The sequence below is a fragment of the Thermochaetoides thermophila genome (assembly GCF_000221225.1).
Source record: "Thermochaetoides thermophila DSM 1495 unplaced genomic scaffold scf7180000011821, whole genome shotgun sequence".
Lineage (NCBI taxonomy): Eukaryota > Fungi > Ascomycota > Sordariomycetes > Sordariales > Chaetomiaceae > Thermochaetoides > Thermochaetoides thermophila.
Window position 1 is genome coordinate 1,741,865 of NW_006383037.1, and position 13,811 is coordinate 1,755,675.

At 52.2% G+C, this 13,811-nt stretch overlaps 6 protein-coding genes across 6 annotated transcripts; 3 read left to right on the plus strand and 3 right to left on the minus strand.

Annotated features, from left to right (window-relative positions):
• Positions 1-1,516: 1,516 nt before the first annotated feature.
• CTHT_0063980 (putative covalently-linked cell wall protein) lies at positions 1,517-2,881 on the plus strand (the record flags this gene model as incomplete). Its single annotated transcript, XM_006696641.1, has 3 exons — positions 1,517-1,699; positions 2,049-2,493; positions 2,568-2,881. The coding sequence occupies 3 exons, from the start codon at positions 1,517-1,519 to the stop codon at positions 2,879-2,881; spliced, it is 942 nt and encodes a 313-aa protein (XP_006696704.1).
• Positions 2,882-3,522: 641 nt separating this feature from the next.
• CTHT_0063990 (uncharacterized protein) lies at positions 3,523-4,434 on the plus strand (the record flags this gene model as incomplete). The annotated part of the gene is made up of 1 exon (XM_006696642.1): positions 3,523-4,434. The coding sequence occupies one exon, from the start codon at positions 3,523-3,525 to the stop codon at positions 4,432-4,434; it is 912 nt and encodes a 303-aa protein (XP_006696705.1).
• Positions 4,435-4,705: 271 nt separating this feature from the next.
• On the minus strand, positions 4,706-5,439 carry CTHT_0064000 (cutinase-like protein; the record flags this gene model as incomplete). Its single annotated transcript, XM_006696643.1, has 2 exons — positions 4,706-5,191; positions 5,248-5,439. The coding sequence occupies 2 exons, from the start codon at positions 5,437-5,439 to the stop codon at positions 4,706-4,708; spliced, it is 678 nt and encodes a 225-aa protein (XP_006696706.1).
• A 2,153-nt stretch (positions 5,440-7,592) lies between these two features.
• Positions 7,593-8,223, plus strand: CTHT_0064010 (uncharacterized protein; the record flags this gene model as incomplete). The annotated part of the gene is made up of 4 exons (XM_006696644.1): positions 7,593-7,725; positions 7,809-7,849; positions 7,923-7,970; positions 8,080-8,223. 4 exons carry the CDS (start codon positions 7,593-7,595, stop codon positions 8,221-8,223), a joined length of 366 nt encoding a protein of 121 aa, XP_006696707.1.
• A 736-nt stretch (positions 8,224-8,959) lies between these two features.
• On the minus strand, positions 8,960-9,328 carry CTHT_0064020 (uncharacterized protein; the record flags this gene model as incomplete). Its single annotated transcript, XM_006696645.1, has 1 exon — positions 8,960-9,328. One exon carries the CDS (start codon positions 9,326-9,328, stop codon positions 8,960-8,962), a length of 369 nt encoding a protein of 122 aa, XP_006696708.1.
• Positions 9,329-9,995: 667 nt separating this feature from the next.
• CTHT_0064030 (uncharacterized protein) lies at positions 9,996-13,074 on the minus strand (the record flags this gene model as incomplete). Its single annotated transcript, XM_006696646.1, has 3 exons — positions 9,996-11,099; positions 11,147-11,533; positions 11,584-13,074. The coding sequence occupies 3 exons, from the start codon at positions 13,072-13,074 to the stop codon at positions 9,996-9,998; spliced, it is 2,982 nt and encodes a 993-aa protein (XP_006696709.1).
• Between the last annotated feature and the right edge of the window lie 737 nt (positions 13,075-13,811).

A 13,811-nucleotide genomic window follows, 5' to 3' on the forward strand; every position in this document is an offset into this window, starting at 1 on the left:
GCTCGGCCAACCAGAGTCCTCACCATTGTTGTATACATCTCAAATCGCTTAACGCTATTCGATCTACTGGGCAGCCAACAAAAAAAAATCGACTTACGTGACTAATACAATCGACTTTCACGCCCAATTTTGCTCTTGATTTCAGAACCGAGTGTATGTGTTCATCCAAGTTTGTGAGTCCATTTAATTGTGATAAACTTGGCTTAGCCTGTCGTAGCTGGTACTGATAGTAATCCCAAGGATTGAGAGATCATTGCATTATTAACACGACCGACTGTTATCGCAAACGTGTTAGTGTTTATCGCCACTCGCTGAGTACCGATTGTTGCAGAGGAGCTTACGTGCATTCCGTCCGTCCTGAGTCGCTGCTGACTGTGACTGAGAAGACTGGTGCTGTTGCTAGCCATTCCATCTAAGGATCACAACTGACTTTTCACACCCAACTGTAATAGTGACTCACGATTGCCTGGGACAATTGATTGTTAGTACCGACACTGATAGAATTTTCGCAACCGATTATCGTTGGTGGACGTGACCTCGATTATACTCCTCTACCTCATCAGATGAAGTTTACTAGACAGAATTTGTCCATGGTTGCTGACTTGTTGTCAATAGACACCAGGAGTTTGAAAACAGCTCAAACTGCTTTGGACGCTGTCATCACAGGGCTTGGACTACCAAGTGTTAGTACTTGGTACAGCTTGCTTGGTCCAGTTCCGAAGGAATCTTTTACAACATTTGGTCCGCTATCGAGTGACTCCCGAGAACAGGACTAGTGCTTACCTGTCTTCCGCTCTTTCTGGCTGTCACGCTGAGTATCGAGTGAAGATTTCACATCTGTCCACAGCTCTTTTGCTGACTGTGCTGCCCAGGTTGTGCCCACGGACACGGCTTTGCTATTGGGCTCATTGTGACCTGTTCGAGCTTCCAGCAGCAGGCGAACACGCCAAAACGATCTGCCCGTTATAACTGTCCTAGATGACCCCCAGGTTGGTTGTGGTGTGCAGTACTCAGCCGTTGTCAGCTGCCTGCTGTCACTCCTAACAGCTATCGCCGACCTTGACTTGACGGGCAGGTACCGCAACCCCGTGTAACTTGTGCCGTTCCAGCCCGCTGCGCCAGCTCGCTGCTCACTTCTCTGCTCACTGCTGGTGCCAACATCCGGTGGACGAAGCAGGACCCGTCGAGAGCAGCACGTACCTCCCTCCACCCGTTTCTTGTGCCGACGTCTCGTGCAAGCTGGTGAACCCTTTCTCCTTTGCTGGCACAGACATCTGGTGCCCGAGGTTAGGATCCCCGAAGCTAGACCCGCCCGGAGCCGGACGCGCGATGCGCGACCCCGCCGGCCCAGCCCCGAAACTATAAAATCCTCCTCCAGTGCTTCCCCGGCTTTCACTTTTCCCCGATCCAGACACATACTTCCCTGCCTGCTTTATTCTGCTACCGCCTTCGCAGCAGCCACACAGAAATAGAACATCTTCTCCTCTTCTTCTCGCACTTGGAGCAGGCTGGTACCATGAAGATCCAGGCTTTTACTCTGGCTGCCTGTGCGGTGGCTTCGGTTGCTGCCCAGGGTGTCACCGAGCCCATTTCTCCTCCTGGCTCTGTTCCTGTTGGTTGCATTCCATCCATTGATGGCAAGTTTGAGATCACCGTTGTCCAGATCACTGATGCCGAATCCCGTTCCGCCGCCCTCATGGTAAGTCTTCCAACGATCATGTTTTTGACTTTTGTCATTTTCCCCCCTCTTTTTATCCATCCATCCATCCAATCATTCTTCAGTTCTTCCTTTCTTCTCAGCTTTCGAGCCTCCCAGAACATGACTTTGTCATGTTATGTTGTCTCCCGATCAGTCCCTCCACTCCCCCCTCCCTTTTTGAGCTTTTTCCCACTTCTCACAGGTCGACCCAAGATCTCAAATTTTGAACTCCCCTCCTTCCCAGCCACCAGAGCTTCATGCTTGCTTGTGTTTGTCTTGAAGAATTTTGCCTACGCTTCTCAACAATGGTCATTACTGGCATCGTGAACTCGAAGCTGACTCAGCTCAGAAGCGGGCCACTTGCTCAGGTGACGGTGTCTTGGTCTCAACCCTTCGCGACACTGTCATCAAGGATGCTTTCAATCGTACAGGCTACATCGCGTCGAACTTTCAATTCCAGTTCGATAATCCGCCCCAGGCTGGCGCAATCTACACGGCTGGTTTCTCGTTCTGCCCCGAAAATTCGACCCTTGCTCTTGGTGCGACCACGACCTTCTATCAGTGCCGTTCCGGAGACTTTTACAATCTCTACGACCGGTACTGGGCTCCGCAATGCGAGCCTGTTGACATCATTGTTATCCCATGCAATGATGCGACTGAGAACTCCGGAGCCCCTACTCAGACTGTTATTGGTTCTGCCACAATTCTGACCACCATCGTGATTCCTCTCTCGGATGGTCAACCGCAAGTGATCACTACCGACAAGGTAATCCCAATTTGCCAAATCGATGATGGTAAGTCCGTTTTTTCTTCCTCTGTCACCCAACTTCTGCTCTGCTCTGAGAACTCTTCGCTAACTCTCCGACAGGGCAGATCCAGGGCCACACAGCCCCCTGCACCGGCCCCGTGGCCACCATCACTGCCACACCCTTGATCACCCAAATTTCTGATGGGCAGATCCAGGTCACCGGAATCCCCGCAACAGTTACCGTTCCCCTTGTGACACAGATTAGCGACGGGCAGATTCAGGCTCCGCCTGCGACCACGACTCCAGTTGGCCCATTCCAGCCCACTGAAGCCCCCCCGGCCAATGAGAACGGAGCCGCTCCTCTCGTAGGCGGTATCCTCGTGGGCGCTCTTGTAGCGGCAATCATCGGTGTCGCTTTGGTTCTCCTGGCCTGAGCTCATCTCGACACTCCTCATCGGACTTGCCTCGAGAACACGTAGTCTTGCACTACAGCTGGAAGGGACGCAGCATGGCCGCAACATTCTAATCTGGCTTTGCGTTAACTTTCGCACTGATCGTGGAGAATGGAAATGGATGGAGGGACACGGGGATTCTCCACGTGGTGAGACATTGGGGGTTTCTGATGGTCGGCTCTGTCGCTTGTATGATAAGGTTTGCTCAAAAATGAACACACAGAGAAGGATGAGGAGCCTTCTAGCGTTCCGGGGCTTAATTATGCAGCTAAGTATAATGGTTTACGCCAATCTGATGTGGTTCTCTTCTTGATGGTGGTGATGTGAGGTCAGTTGTGATGGTGGGGTGTGGCCGTCAAGGTTCTCGCGTAGCGCCAAGACAGGAAATGTGTATGTAAGTTACTGTACGTATGGCGTGAGGTGTATTGTGATGTAAAGTTACCATCCCGTTTTGTGGCTGTCGCGACAACGGCGGCATGACGCTGCGCAACCAACTTTCCATCAACGTCAACCTCCAATATTCTCAAGGACGGCATCCAGAATTCAATTCCTCACCCACTACCTCGTCCAATATCTTCCATCGGAGATTCGCTCACACAACCTAACCTGTACATCGAATCAAAATGGCCGACTACTGGAAATCAACGCCCAAATACTGGTGCAAGCACTGCCAGACCTACGTCCGCGACACCAAGCTCGAGCGCACCAACCACGAGGCCACCGCCAAGCATCAGGCTGCCGTCAAGCGCGCCCTGCGTGACCTACACCGCGCCGCCGAGCAGCAGGAGAAGGAGAAGGAGAGGGCGCGGAAGGAGATCGAGAGGTTAAATGGCGTTGTTTCGGGCAAGCCGAGCAGTTTGTCGACAGGGCTCGGGCAGAAGACAAGTGCTGGGGGAACAAAACCGAGTGGGGGTATATACGGTGTGCCGCCGGCGACGATTTCTGAGGCCGAGAGACAAAGACAGCTGGAGCAACTTGCTGAGCTGGGTGTCAACATCCCGACTGAGCTACGAGGGAACATGGCGATGGCAGGGGAATGGACTGTTACGTCTACAAAAATCATCGAGCACACCCCTGAAGGGGAGAAGACCAACAGCAGTGAGGAAGCTGCGTCTGCGGAAGGCCGCGCAGTGGGAGTGAAGAGAGAGAGGGAACAAACGGAGGAGGAGAAGGAACAAGAAGAGGCGATTAAGGGGCTGTTTAAGAAGCCTAGAAAGTGGGGGGTCGACTCGAAGGCTATGCCGACGCAGGAAGATGCGGAATTGGAGGAGTTGTTGAAGGGGCCTCTTTTGAAGACGAAGAAGGAGGAGAAGAAGGTGAAGGAGGAAGAGACGGAAGTTAAGGAGGAAGACGTCGAGGACGGGAAGGACAAAGGGGAAGTGAAGGCGGAGGGGTCACCTAAGGTCAAGAAGGAGATTAGCGAGACAGTAGGGGTTGATGCTGCGTTGAAGGAGGTCGAGGAGCAGAAAGAGGGTGCGGGGGAGCCGGCTGTGGTGTTTAAGAAGAGGAAGGCTAAGAATATCAGGCAGAAGTGAGCTTGGCTGTTTGCGACGGCAATGGTGGTGATTAGATGGTTTGCATGGGAAGTACCAGGAATCATGGATATCACTCATGTTTGGACCAATGTTGACCCATGGGTGAGTATATTGTGGAAGTGTATGTGCACAGAGTTAACAATAGAAACAGAATCGATAAGTCATCACATCAGGATCACCATGATCAGCATCATCTCCCTTCCCTCCCCTTCTCTCCTTCTGGCGCCAGCTCTCCCTCCAATCCATCTTCTTCGACCCCTGACCCACCTCTTCAGAGTCCAATCCTCCTAATCAAAAACTGTGGTGCACTAATAGTCGACTCGATCGTATACAAGAAATGCGCCGGCGTAATGAACAACGTGCCCCAGCACACCGCATCCGACACATTGCAGTACACTTCGAGGCGATCATTCGGATAATTCGGGATCTTCCCGCCATTCTGCAAGTTCTTGGTGTAACCAAACAGCACAACGCCCTTGATCTTGTCGCGCACGCTCGACGACAGCTCGCTGATCGCGTTGCTCATCACCGCCGTGCCCTGGCTATACCCGCCTGCGACGATCGCTGCGTTCGGGCACTTGGTGCTGGCAAGGTTGAACAGGCGCTTGGCTTCCTCGATGGCCGCGCGAGAGGTGCCTGCGGGGAGGAAGTTGTCGGCCAGAGAGGCAGTGTAGGGACCGCCGACGCCCTGGACCCAGAGGTTGGAGCCGTAGCGTACGGCTAGGCCGTTGGCGACGTTCGGGCCGGCGCTGATGCCCTTGTTGGTATTAGCATTCTTGCTCTGTTAGGAGTTGGGGGCTGAGAGAGACATACCATGTTGCCCGGCTCGGTCGAGGCACGGGCAAAGATGAAGATAACACCCGGGCAGTTGTTGGAGCTGCCATTCTCAAGATCATTGCGCGTCGTGGACTGGCGAGCTTCGAGATGAGAAGCAGTCTCCTCAACGGGAACAGTGGGAAGGGCGGCGACCAGGCCGGCGGCAGCAAGGAGGGAGAGGAACTTCATGGTGAAGGTGTTGGAGTTTCAAGAAGTTGGTCAGATGGAGAGTTTCGTTTCTTTTCAGATCTCTAGCTATCCAGAGCAGAGAAGCCCGAGCTGTTGAGCGAAGAACACCATTCTCAACGCCGGAATCGATCCTCTCTTTATACTCATCCCCATCGTGCCTCCTCACGCCGAGCGTTTGAATTCCAAAATCGTCTTACACTCATCCGATCTCATTCCCCCTCCCATACTGTTCCTACTGCTCCCTCTAGTCAACCACCAGACAGTGTGTTTTACGCCCCTGAGCCCCGACCTTGCAGCGCGTCCCCAACACTGACTGCCGCGGCTGCCGCAAACATTCCCCTTTCGGGTTTGGCGCCCGGCTGGGCGGCGCGACCGGGGCCACGCGCCGTTGCAGAAAACTGCGATCGAAGCTCCACCATCACCGCGAGGCTTTCGCCAGTCGCCCAGTGAAGGCCACCTTTACACCTCCGCCCCTGCTTGCTTACACCCAAGCCATGCGAACAAGACGCACCCCGCATTTTGGTGACTGCAGCGTTACAATGCAGAGCAGAAGAGTTGGAGCACTGAGTAGCCGCGGACCGAGCTTGCAAAATCTGGGGAAGTGATGTGATTAGATCAATTTGATGAGGAGATTCCGAGTGATCCCGTCACTGGGATCGCGATCCGACCCTGGTTCTGTTCACGAGCGCCCGGGAATTGGGAAGCGCCTGTCTCTTCTCCGCATCGCGGATGACCCGGTTCCCTGATCTTGGGTGTGGCGTTTGCAGGGTACTAGCGCAGTGCTGTAACATCGGGCTCCTGTTTCAGATCGGGTCTAACACGAACACGTTTTTCTTATTTTCCGTTTCTTCCAAATTCTACAATGCCTGGCCCAAGTGCCGAGGCATGATCGAAACAATGCCCAATGATCTACAAAACGGAGCAAAGGACACCGAGGGGCGTCGACAAGATTGGGAAGGCTGGATGAGGGGATCGTGAGCTTGGCCTAAATCGGGTGTGCTTGCGAGCGTTGTGCTTACGCTAGGCATGACTCCTCCTCCTCAATATCATCATGGGATCAGAGGGATTGTGTCGGTGAGTGGTGATGCATCGATAGTTTCTGAAAATGAGGGGCTAGATGTTTTCTACGAGACGAACAAAGATCCCGAGGACCGAGGAAGTCGAGGTCGAGGAAAATTGAGGTTGGTGGCGAGAGATTGAGTTAACGGACGAGGCGACAACGATGGCTGACAATGACAGCAGCTCAAACATATTTGTGTCCCTTGCATCAAGACCGTACCCGTCTGCTCTAAAACCACTGCCCACGTCGCAGGCCATCTTGCTTGCGAACGATGCCAAAGAAAATGCCCAGCTTCTCGAGTCACAATATTGTGTCACAGCATGTCGGCATTTCCCGTTCCCTCGGATCCTGCCATCAAAAAAGGTGAAACATGGTTATTATCTGCTGCTCCTGATGATCGTCTTTGAGACTTGACCAGACCTAAGGCTGAGGGCGAGGCTGCGGCTGAGATGTTACACACTTCAGCCCTACGCCGGGAGTGCTATCTTTGGTGAAACAAAGGTCCGGTTGTGGTCAATTGTCAATTACGAGGTGATTGACCCCAGTTTACCGCCAAGATTTATCACAACCCTTGTCGGCGTCACTCTCCAAATCTGGCCTTCCTTCCAACATTTGCGGGAGAAGCAGCAATTAGTGAAATAGAAAAAAAAGCAAAACAAAAAAAAGCAAGACATGCATAGTGGGTATCAATGACTCTGAACCTTTAACGGCAAGTTCGTAAAAGCAATATGCTTGACTGATGCACCTGATTGAAACAAAAGTCTGGACTGTTCGGCAGTTCAATCCCAGTACCAACGTACTGATAACCGTCTTCAATGAAACCAAGGATAATCCATCCTACACCCATAAGCTGCCGTGTGCTCCAGTCAATGACGAGCAGTAAGCGGCAATATACAACGCCATGACGTCGATGCGGGGAGCGCCACTTGCACCACGCTTCCAACACCACATGACCATTTCCAACGACATCCTATCAGATTTCTCATCTATTCACTCTTCAGAAGCTCTGAACATAAACTTCCAAACTTTGGTTTCTCTACTAAACAGCTGAACCCCCATACTCTACAAGTATAGCCTAGCAATTGTCAGCAAAATGTCCTTCCAAGGCCACTCCAACGTCGGCTTCCCCAGTCTATACGAGTCCTCCAACCAAAAAAACACCAGGCAGGAGGAAGTCGAGGAGCTGACGCGGCGTTCTGGAGAAAATGTCAAGGCATTCCTAAACAGTATGTCCTGAACTCCATACAGAATCTCAAGTTTTGAGAGAATCCGACCGAATGCCTTACTAAGACTTGACATTGTGGCACAGAAAGCCAAATGGATGAAGTAAACCGCCTCAGGGAGAAAGAGGTTCGTCTTAATACTTCACCAACTCTTTCATGCTTCGTCCATATAACGAGAGAGCTCATCATGTCCCCAACAGATCGAAAAGAAACGCCAAGAAAGACTCCAGAAAGATCCTACCTTCGCCGTAAGCATTAATACCGCTCTCCTTCTTCCATCCATCCGAATGATTTGAGCATCTGAGCAAGAGCCCTATCCATTTGTTTCCTAAGGCTAGGTGTTAATTCTTTTGCCAGGCGACATTGCACGGCAACAAACCGCACAAAGGTGCCATCATCGATAAGGAGCTGCAGGAAGAGGACGAAGCGATACTACGTAGGAAGGCTGAGTCCCAGGCCATGAAGAAGGAAAGGAGGATGTCAACAGGACGGCGGCAATGAAGGGGCGTCGAGCAATGATCGACCTAATGTGAGGGTTGATCCTGTTGGGAGAAAGGTGTTTTGCAAGAGAAGATGCGATGCAGTTCAAGGGGGGAGACAAGTTGCTGTCAAGATGTGACAAGTCATTAGATAGGTCACTTAAGAACAGGCAGCTGACTTTGTATAACATTGAAATATTCCAGATAATTCTGTCATTGTTCCAAAAAGAGCTCAAGATATACACGATAACTTGAGCTTTGTCGCCAACCATCACAATTTAAAGCCATGAAATCCATTGCATGACCCCTCCCACAACAATGGCCTGCGGTCTCCACGCCAGAGAAAGAGACCAACGTAAACCGAAATGCTAACCCGAAGAGCCCCAAAGGAAACTTCCCGATCCCATTGCCCCTTCCCCATATCATATAATATCCTCCACTCACTCCTCCGACCTCATACGCTCACAAATCCTTTCCCACTCCCAGTCATCATCCTCTTCCTGACCAGGGACCCTCCTGTCCATGTCGATAACGACCCTCAGCAGCCATCGGCTGCCGTCTCCACGGAATCAAGCTCGCGGTCCCGAATAGTTGCAAAACGACCGCCAGTAAAGATAGCATGAACCGGCAGCTTTATCCTCCTCACCAAATTCTCGACACGGGTCACTAGCTCCTCTATCCAGAAAGCAGTTGCCACTCGCGAGTCCTCAATATTACCGGATCCGTGAGCTCGCGTCCCGGGGCGAGAACAAGGCGACCTACAGTCCGAGGATGCCGTTGCGCTCAACAAGTCGCAGCAGGAGTGAGATTCCGAGCCGGCGCCGCGCTGGGCGCGTGTCGAAGACCTGCTTCGTCGAGCGACCAGACGAAGCAGCAGACGCTACGAGCGCCCACGCCTCGCCGATCTGGGCAAAGAATGGAGTCCACACACCTTGCACGGTGACGGCGCGCCCCTGGGGTGACCACAGCTCCTCAGCGGCGTACTCCAAGAAGCCGCCCACGTGACCGAACTTCTTGGACGGCCACCTGAGGCTTCGTACCAGTCTTGGCGTTCCTTGTTTAGTCTTACAGGCCACGGGAGCGAGGGAGGGGGTAAAGGGATGGGTCAGATCGGCGCTGGGTGGCATACTGTGGTTGACACATAGCAACAGAAACAGATGCAGGCCAAGCTCGTCAGTCGACTCATTTGGCAAGTTGGGTATGGGACGTCATGCAAAACTATGGATACATATCGACTTCAGTCTAAACGCCAGAGTCGGCGCTGTTGGAGTTCAGCTGGCCAGATATCATCTGCCGCAAAGTGCTAACATTTCTCCTTGTCGCCTACGACGGGGACGATATGCCAGAAGCAAAGTGTCTCGCGGACTCGACTGCGGACATATTGTCTCTAAGATTGCGCCTTGTTGGCACCTCTCTCGGAAAGAAAAAAAATACTCTCTTAGTCACCTTGATATTTCACCCCGAAGAGCAGACCCAGGGACAAAGTTGGTGTTGTCCGTTGCCCATGGGCAACGGACAACGCCCCTGGGCGCCCCACCTCAGTCATCGTCCCCCAAGCCTCAAGAACAATCGGTGTCGTTAGGACCGAGATCTTCAAGAGATAGTATATTGGAAGGTCAGAATGCATGGTATGACATACTAAGATATTTCCTTCCGTAGAAAGTGATTACAGAATGAATCTGTAAAGCAATCTATTCAGAGACAAGTGGACGAACCCCCAAACCATCATATACCCAGAACACATGAAGCCAACCACCCATCAGTCCTTTCAGACACGCGTTCCCTCTTACGACTTTAAGGGCCTCGCATAGAAAGAGCGGTATGCTGCTTGCACAACTCCTCCAACTGCGCCCACTTAATCTTCTCTGGTTCGGAACCCATCGGCACGACCGCCTGGATGATAGACTGGATTGTCTTCCACCGCAAATCATACTGTGAAAGCGTCTTCAGCCGTGCCGGAGCCTGGTTCGCTGTGAACCCACATTGCGGATTGAGTCGCTGCTGTATGCCACATGCCCACAGCTCGTACCGGACGGCTGGGAGCGATTCAGTTTGCAGGAGGGAGAGAAAACTGCACAACCTGCTCTCAATCTCTATCAGCTGCTGCGCCAGGACCTTATGTCTCGGTTCTGACTTCAGCCGCGACGCCCCAGGCATTTTCAAGATAGCAATGCCACTGAAAGTATCGAGGAACTGGACCACTGGCTTGATGACTTGCTTCTCGCGCGCAGTGACATCTGGCTGTGCGACTAACGCCTCGAGGATGTCCTCAATAACGAAGATGCACCCCCATCTTAGGTTGTGCACCTTCGCCTTGCTAAACACCGCCTCCAGCTCCCCAGCCCAACGCGATAACTGAATCCGATACATTCCCCTCTTTGTCACCCTCGATGCGATGCTCAACGCAGCCTCGATATTCCCCCCATCCAACCCGATCACCACCCTTGTCTGACAACCCTCCTCGCTTTCATTCGTCCCTTGACACCAACTCCTCACACTCTCTTTCTCCCACGGCGTAAGCAATCTCTTCAGCGACCCCACCGCTTCATTTCCCACTAATAACTCCTCAATCTCTGCGTCCGGCCATTGTTTGGGTTGCATGTTGCGCACAAGGAGCTTCCGCCAGACGTGGTCGCGCAGGGAGAAGCCCGGTAGGGCGTAGGGCATACATTGCAGGGTTTTGTTGTCTAGCTGTCGGTCTTTGTCGACAGAGGGGGGTATGCGGTAGAGGGCGCGGATGCGCTTGCGGAGGGCGTCGGATTGTTGAGAGAGAGAGGAGGATGAGGAGTTGGGGGAGAGGTGTTGAGGCTTGGATGGGGGTGTCCATTTGGGGGTTTGAGGGGAGAGGGAGGTTTGTTGGGTATACAGGTTGAGATCGAGGATGTACTCGCCGTTGAGCTGGGTTTGTTAGCCGGGTTTGGGGGAGGGGAAGGAAGGGGGCTTACACTGTCCTGATGTGGGTCGGTATAGACCACTAAGCCTAGCCCGCGGGTCAGCTCTTCAACCTTCTTACCACGTTGGATGAGGTACTCCGGGTCACAGTCCTTGGCCAGCGATAGCGGCACAACTTGTAGGGAAGAAATAGCGACGGGAATGCCGCCTTTCTCTCTTGACTTGTCTCCGAACAGGGACCGCGGGATGCGGAGATGGAACTCGGACGTGGACTGATCCCCACAGTACCAATCGTGCTTGTGGCGTTTCACCGGAATCTCGAGGACTTCTTCAGAAGGTTCATCCGTTGTTTGGATGACCCGAGGAATGCCACTTTGCTGGAAGACAGCGATATCATTGTCGTTATTTGGAGATAATTGGACAACTAGCTCGCCAGGGGCCTGACAGGTGGTGAGTTAACAGGGCATTCAGAGCCTGCAGGGCGACTCACAAATATGAAAGGAAGCAATGACCAAGTGATCGTGCTCTTCAAACTCTCCAGACTCTGGAACAACCCCCGACTATGCTTCTCCACAATCTTGAGCAGAGTCTCAGTCGCAGCCTCGACTTCGGTAACCGGTCTCGTCATATTGGCCAAGTGCGCTCGAATTCTTTCCCAATTATACAAGTACCACTCATATGGCCAGCTCAACTCCATCCCCACCGCAAAATCAGGCCACATACCCGCGTCTCGTTTCCAGAACTCCCCCATCAACTTCTTCAACTCCTTCGCCAACGCCTCCGAAGCAATGTAGATCTTCGGCTCAGAAGGGACAACCTCCCTGAACGTGCCGAATTCATGTGAGCACGTGTATTCCCTAAACACTAGGAAGAAGAGCTGCGAATTCTGCGCGAGGTATCCCTTCAAGTTCTTCAGGGGCCTACAACCCGAGAGGTGCAACGCCTCGGGGTTCTTGAGAGGCGAGTCCTGGTCGATGAAGAGCCATTGAGTTGATTCACGGGGCCCGACAGAGTAATAAGTTGGCGGGTCAAGGAAGATACGGGCTGACCTGGTCTCACAAATGACACGGTGAAGTTCTTGGTGACTGAACCAGGTTTGGACACTGGAGGACTTGGCTGACGAGGGGGGTGTGATAAGGTACCAGTCTGGTTCGTCATCTTGGGGACTTGGAGGGTCATATGGAGGGGGTTGGGGGTCCTTGACGTCGTAGTCGGTTATGGTGAGCTCTGGTGTGGGGCCTACTTTTGCGCTGGCTTGGATCTGGGCCAATCTGAGGGTTGCGGCGTCTGCCACGGGGTCAGAGGTGCCGATGTGAGCTTCCTCGATGATTGCGAGCTCGTCAGTGTCATTGATGCTATCCATTTCGGCACGGATGAGCTCTCTCTGGAGTTGAGAAACGTTGAAAGGGCTGGTAAGGTTTTCCAGATCGTCGATGAAATCCTTTAGATGCTGTATCAGTTCGGCAAACTTGGCCTTGTCGGAGATCACCCAGCGCATTGGCGTTTTCACATCTGTCCCAGGATGTTTGCCCGAGGATAAGAAGTTTGCTGCGAAGTTTCCGACCCCTGAGTGTGCGGCATGACTCTGCAGCTTTAGGGCAAGATTGACTATTGGTTCCAAGGCTTTAGACGCAGAGGATCTCCTCCTCCCCCGAATACAGTCCCCCATTACTCTCAAGCCATACACTTCGTGGAGCTTGCGACGTTCCTCAAAGAGGCAGGAAATCCGAGTTAAAGTATCTGAGACTGCAATGCGTGCATCTTCGGTCCAAGTGATGTTAGCCACCTTGGGAGGGGTGATATTCTGAGGGGCCAAGCCACATGCACGACCCCATGCCAAAAGGCGTAGGCGCTGGTTCATGAACTTGGTTTCAAGAATATGGTAATCCCGGCCGAGATAGCGGCCTTGCTGCGCAAGATGGAAGCATTCTATGCAGTTGCTGAAGAGCCGTGTGAGGCTAGCGACACCGATAGGCTCCATACTGCAGGATGATGGTCTGGCGGTGAATGTGAATGAAGGATTCCACACCTGCTGTGATTAGGGCAGCGTCTGACACTAAACGATTTCCAACAAGAAACACCCGGACTGTGGGAGGAAAATAAGCGAGGTGATTTGATTAAGATAGGATAAAGAACTTGGTTCTTTTGTTGGGTTCTGTTTGGCATCAGGGACATGATATGTTGCAGCGTGGATGAGTTGGCAGTCACGTGCTTTGCATGCAGGAACTTGTCCAAGTAACTCTGATGATAGCGCAACCACTAGCCAATAGTCCACTTAAAAAGCCCACAGTATTGAATTAACCAATCAGATGTGTTTTTTCAAGGAAAGTGAGTCGAAAATGGTAGGAAACATAGTTAAGTTCCGAAGCAGGTGACGCAAAGTGATCAACGGCATATTCTTTCCATTGAACACATTGACAATCATGAAACAGCAGCCTCTTTTTACAAGAAACAATGTACCATCCATGCAGAGGAACCAAAGAAAAGTTTGCGTGACCTGGTTCAACAAATAAAACAGAGAGATAGAAAGAGTGGCAAGATGGAAAGGAATAAAAACGGAAGAAAGGGGGGTGGGAAACTGGCAAACGTAATAAATACTGGAAGCCAGAAATTAAAAATTCTTGGAGATCCTGGACCTTCTACTACAATCATTTAGTTGACATTAACTTAAGCGACAGCAATGGTCGCAGCCGTGGGTTTCTGTATGACAGTGACATG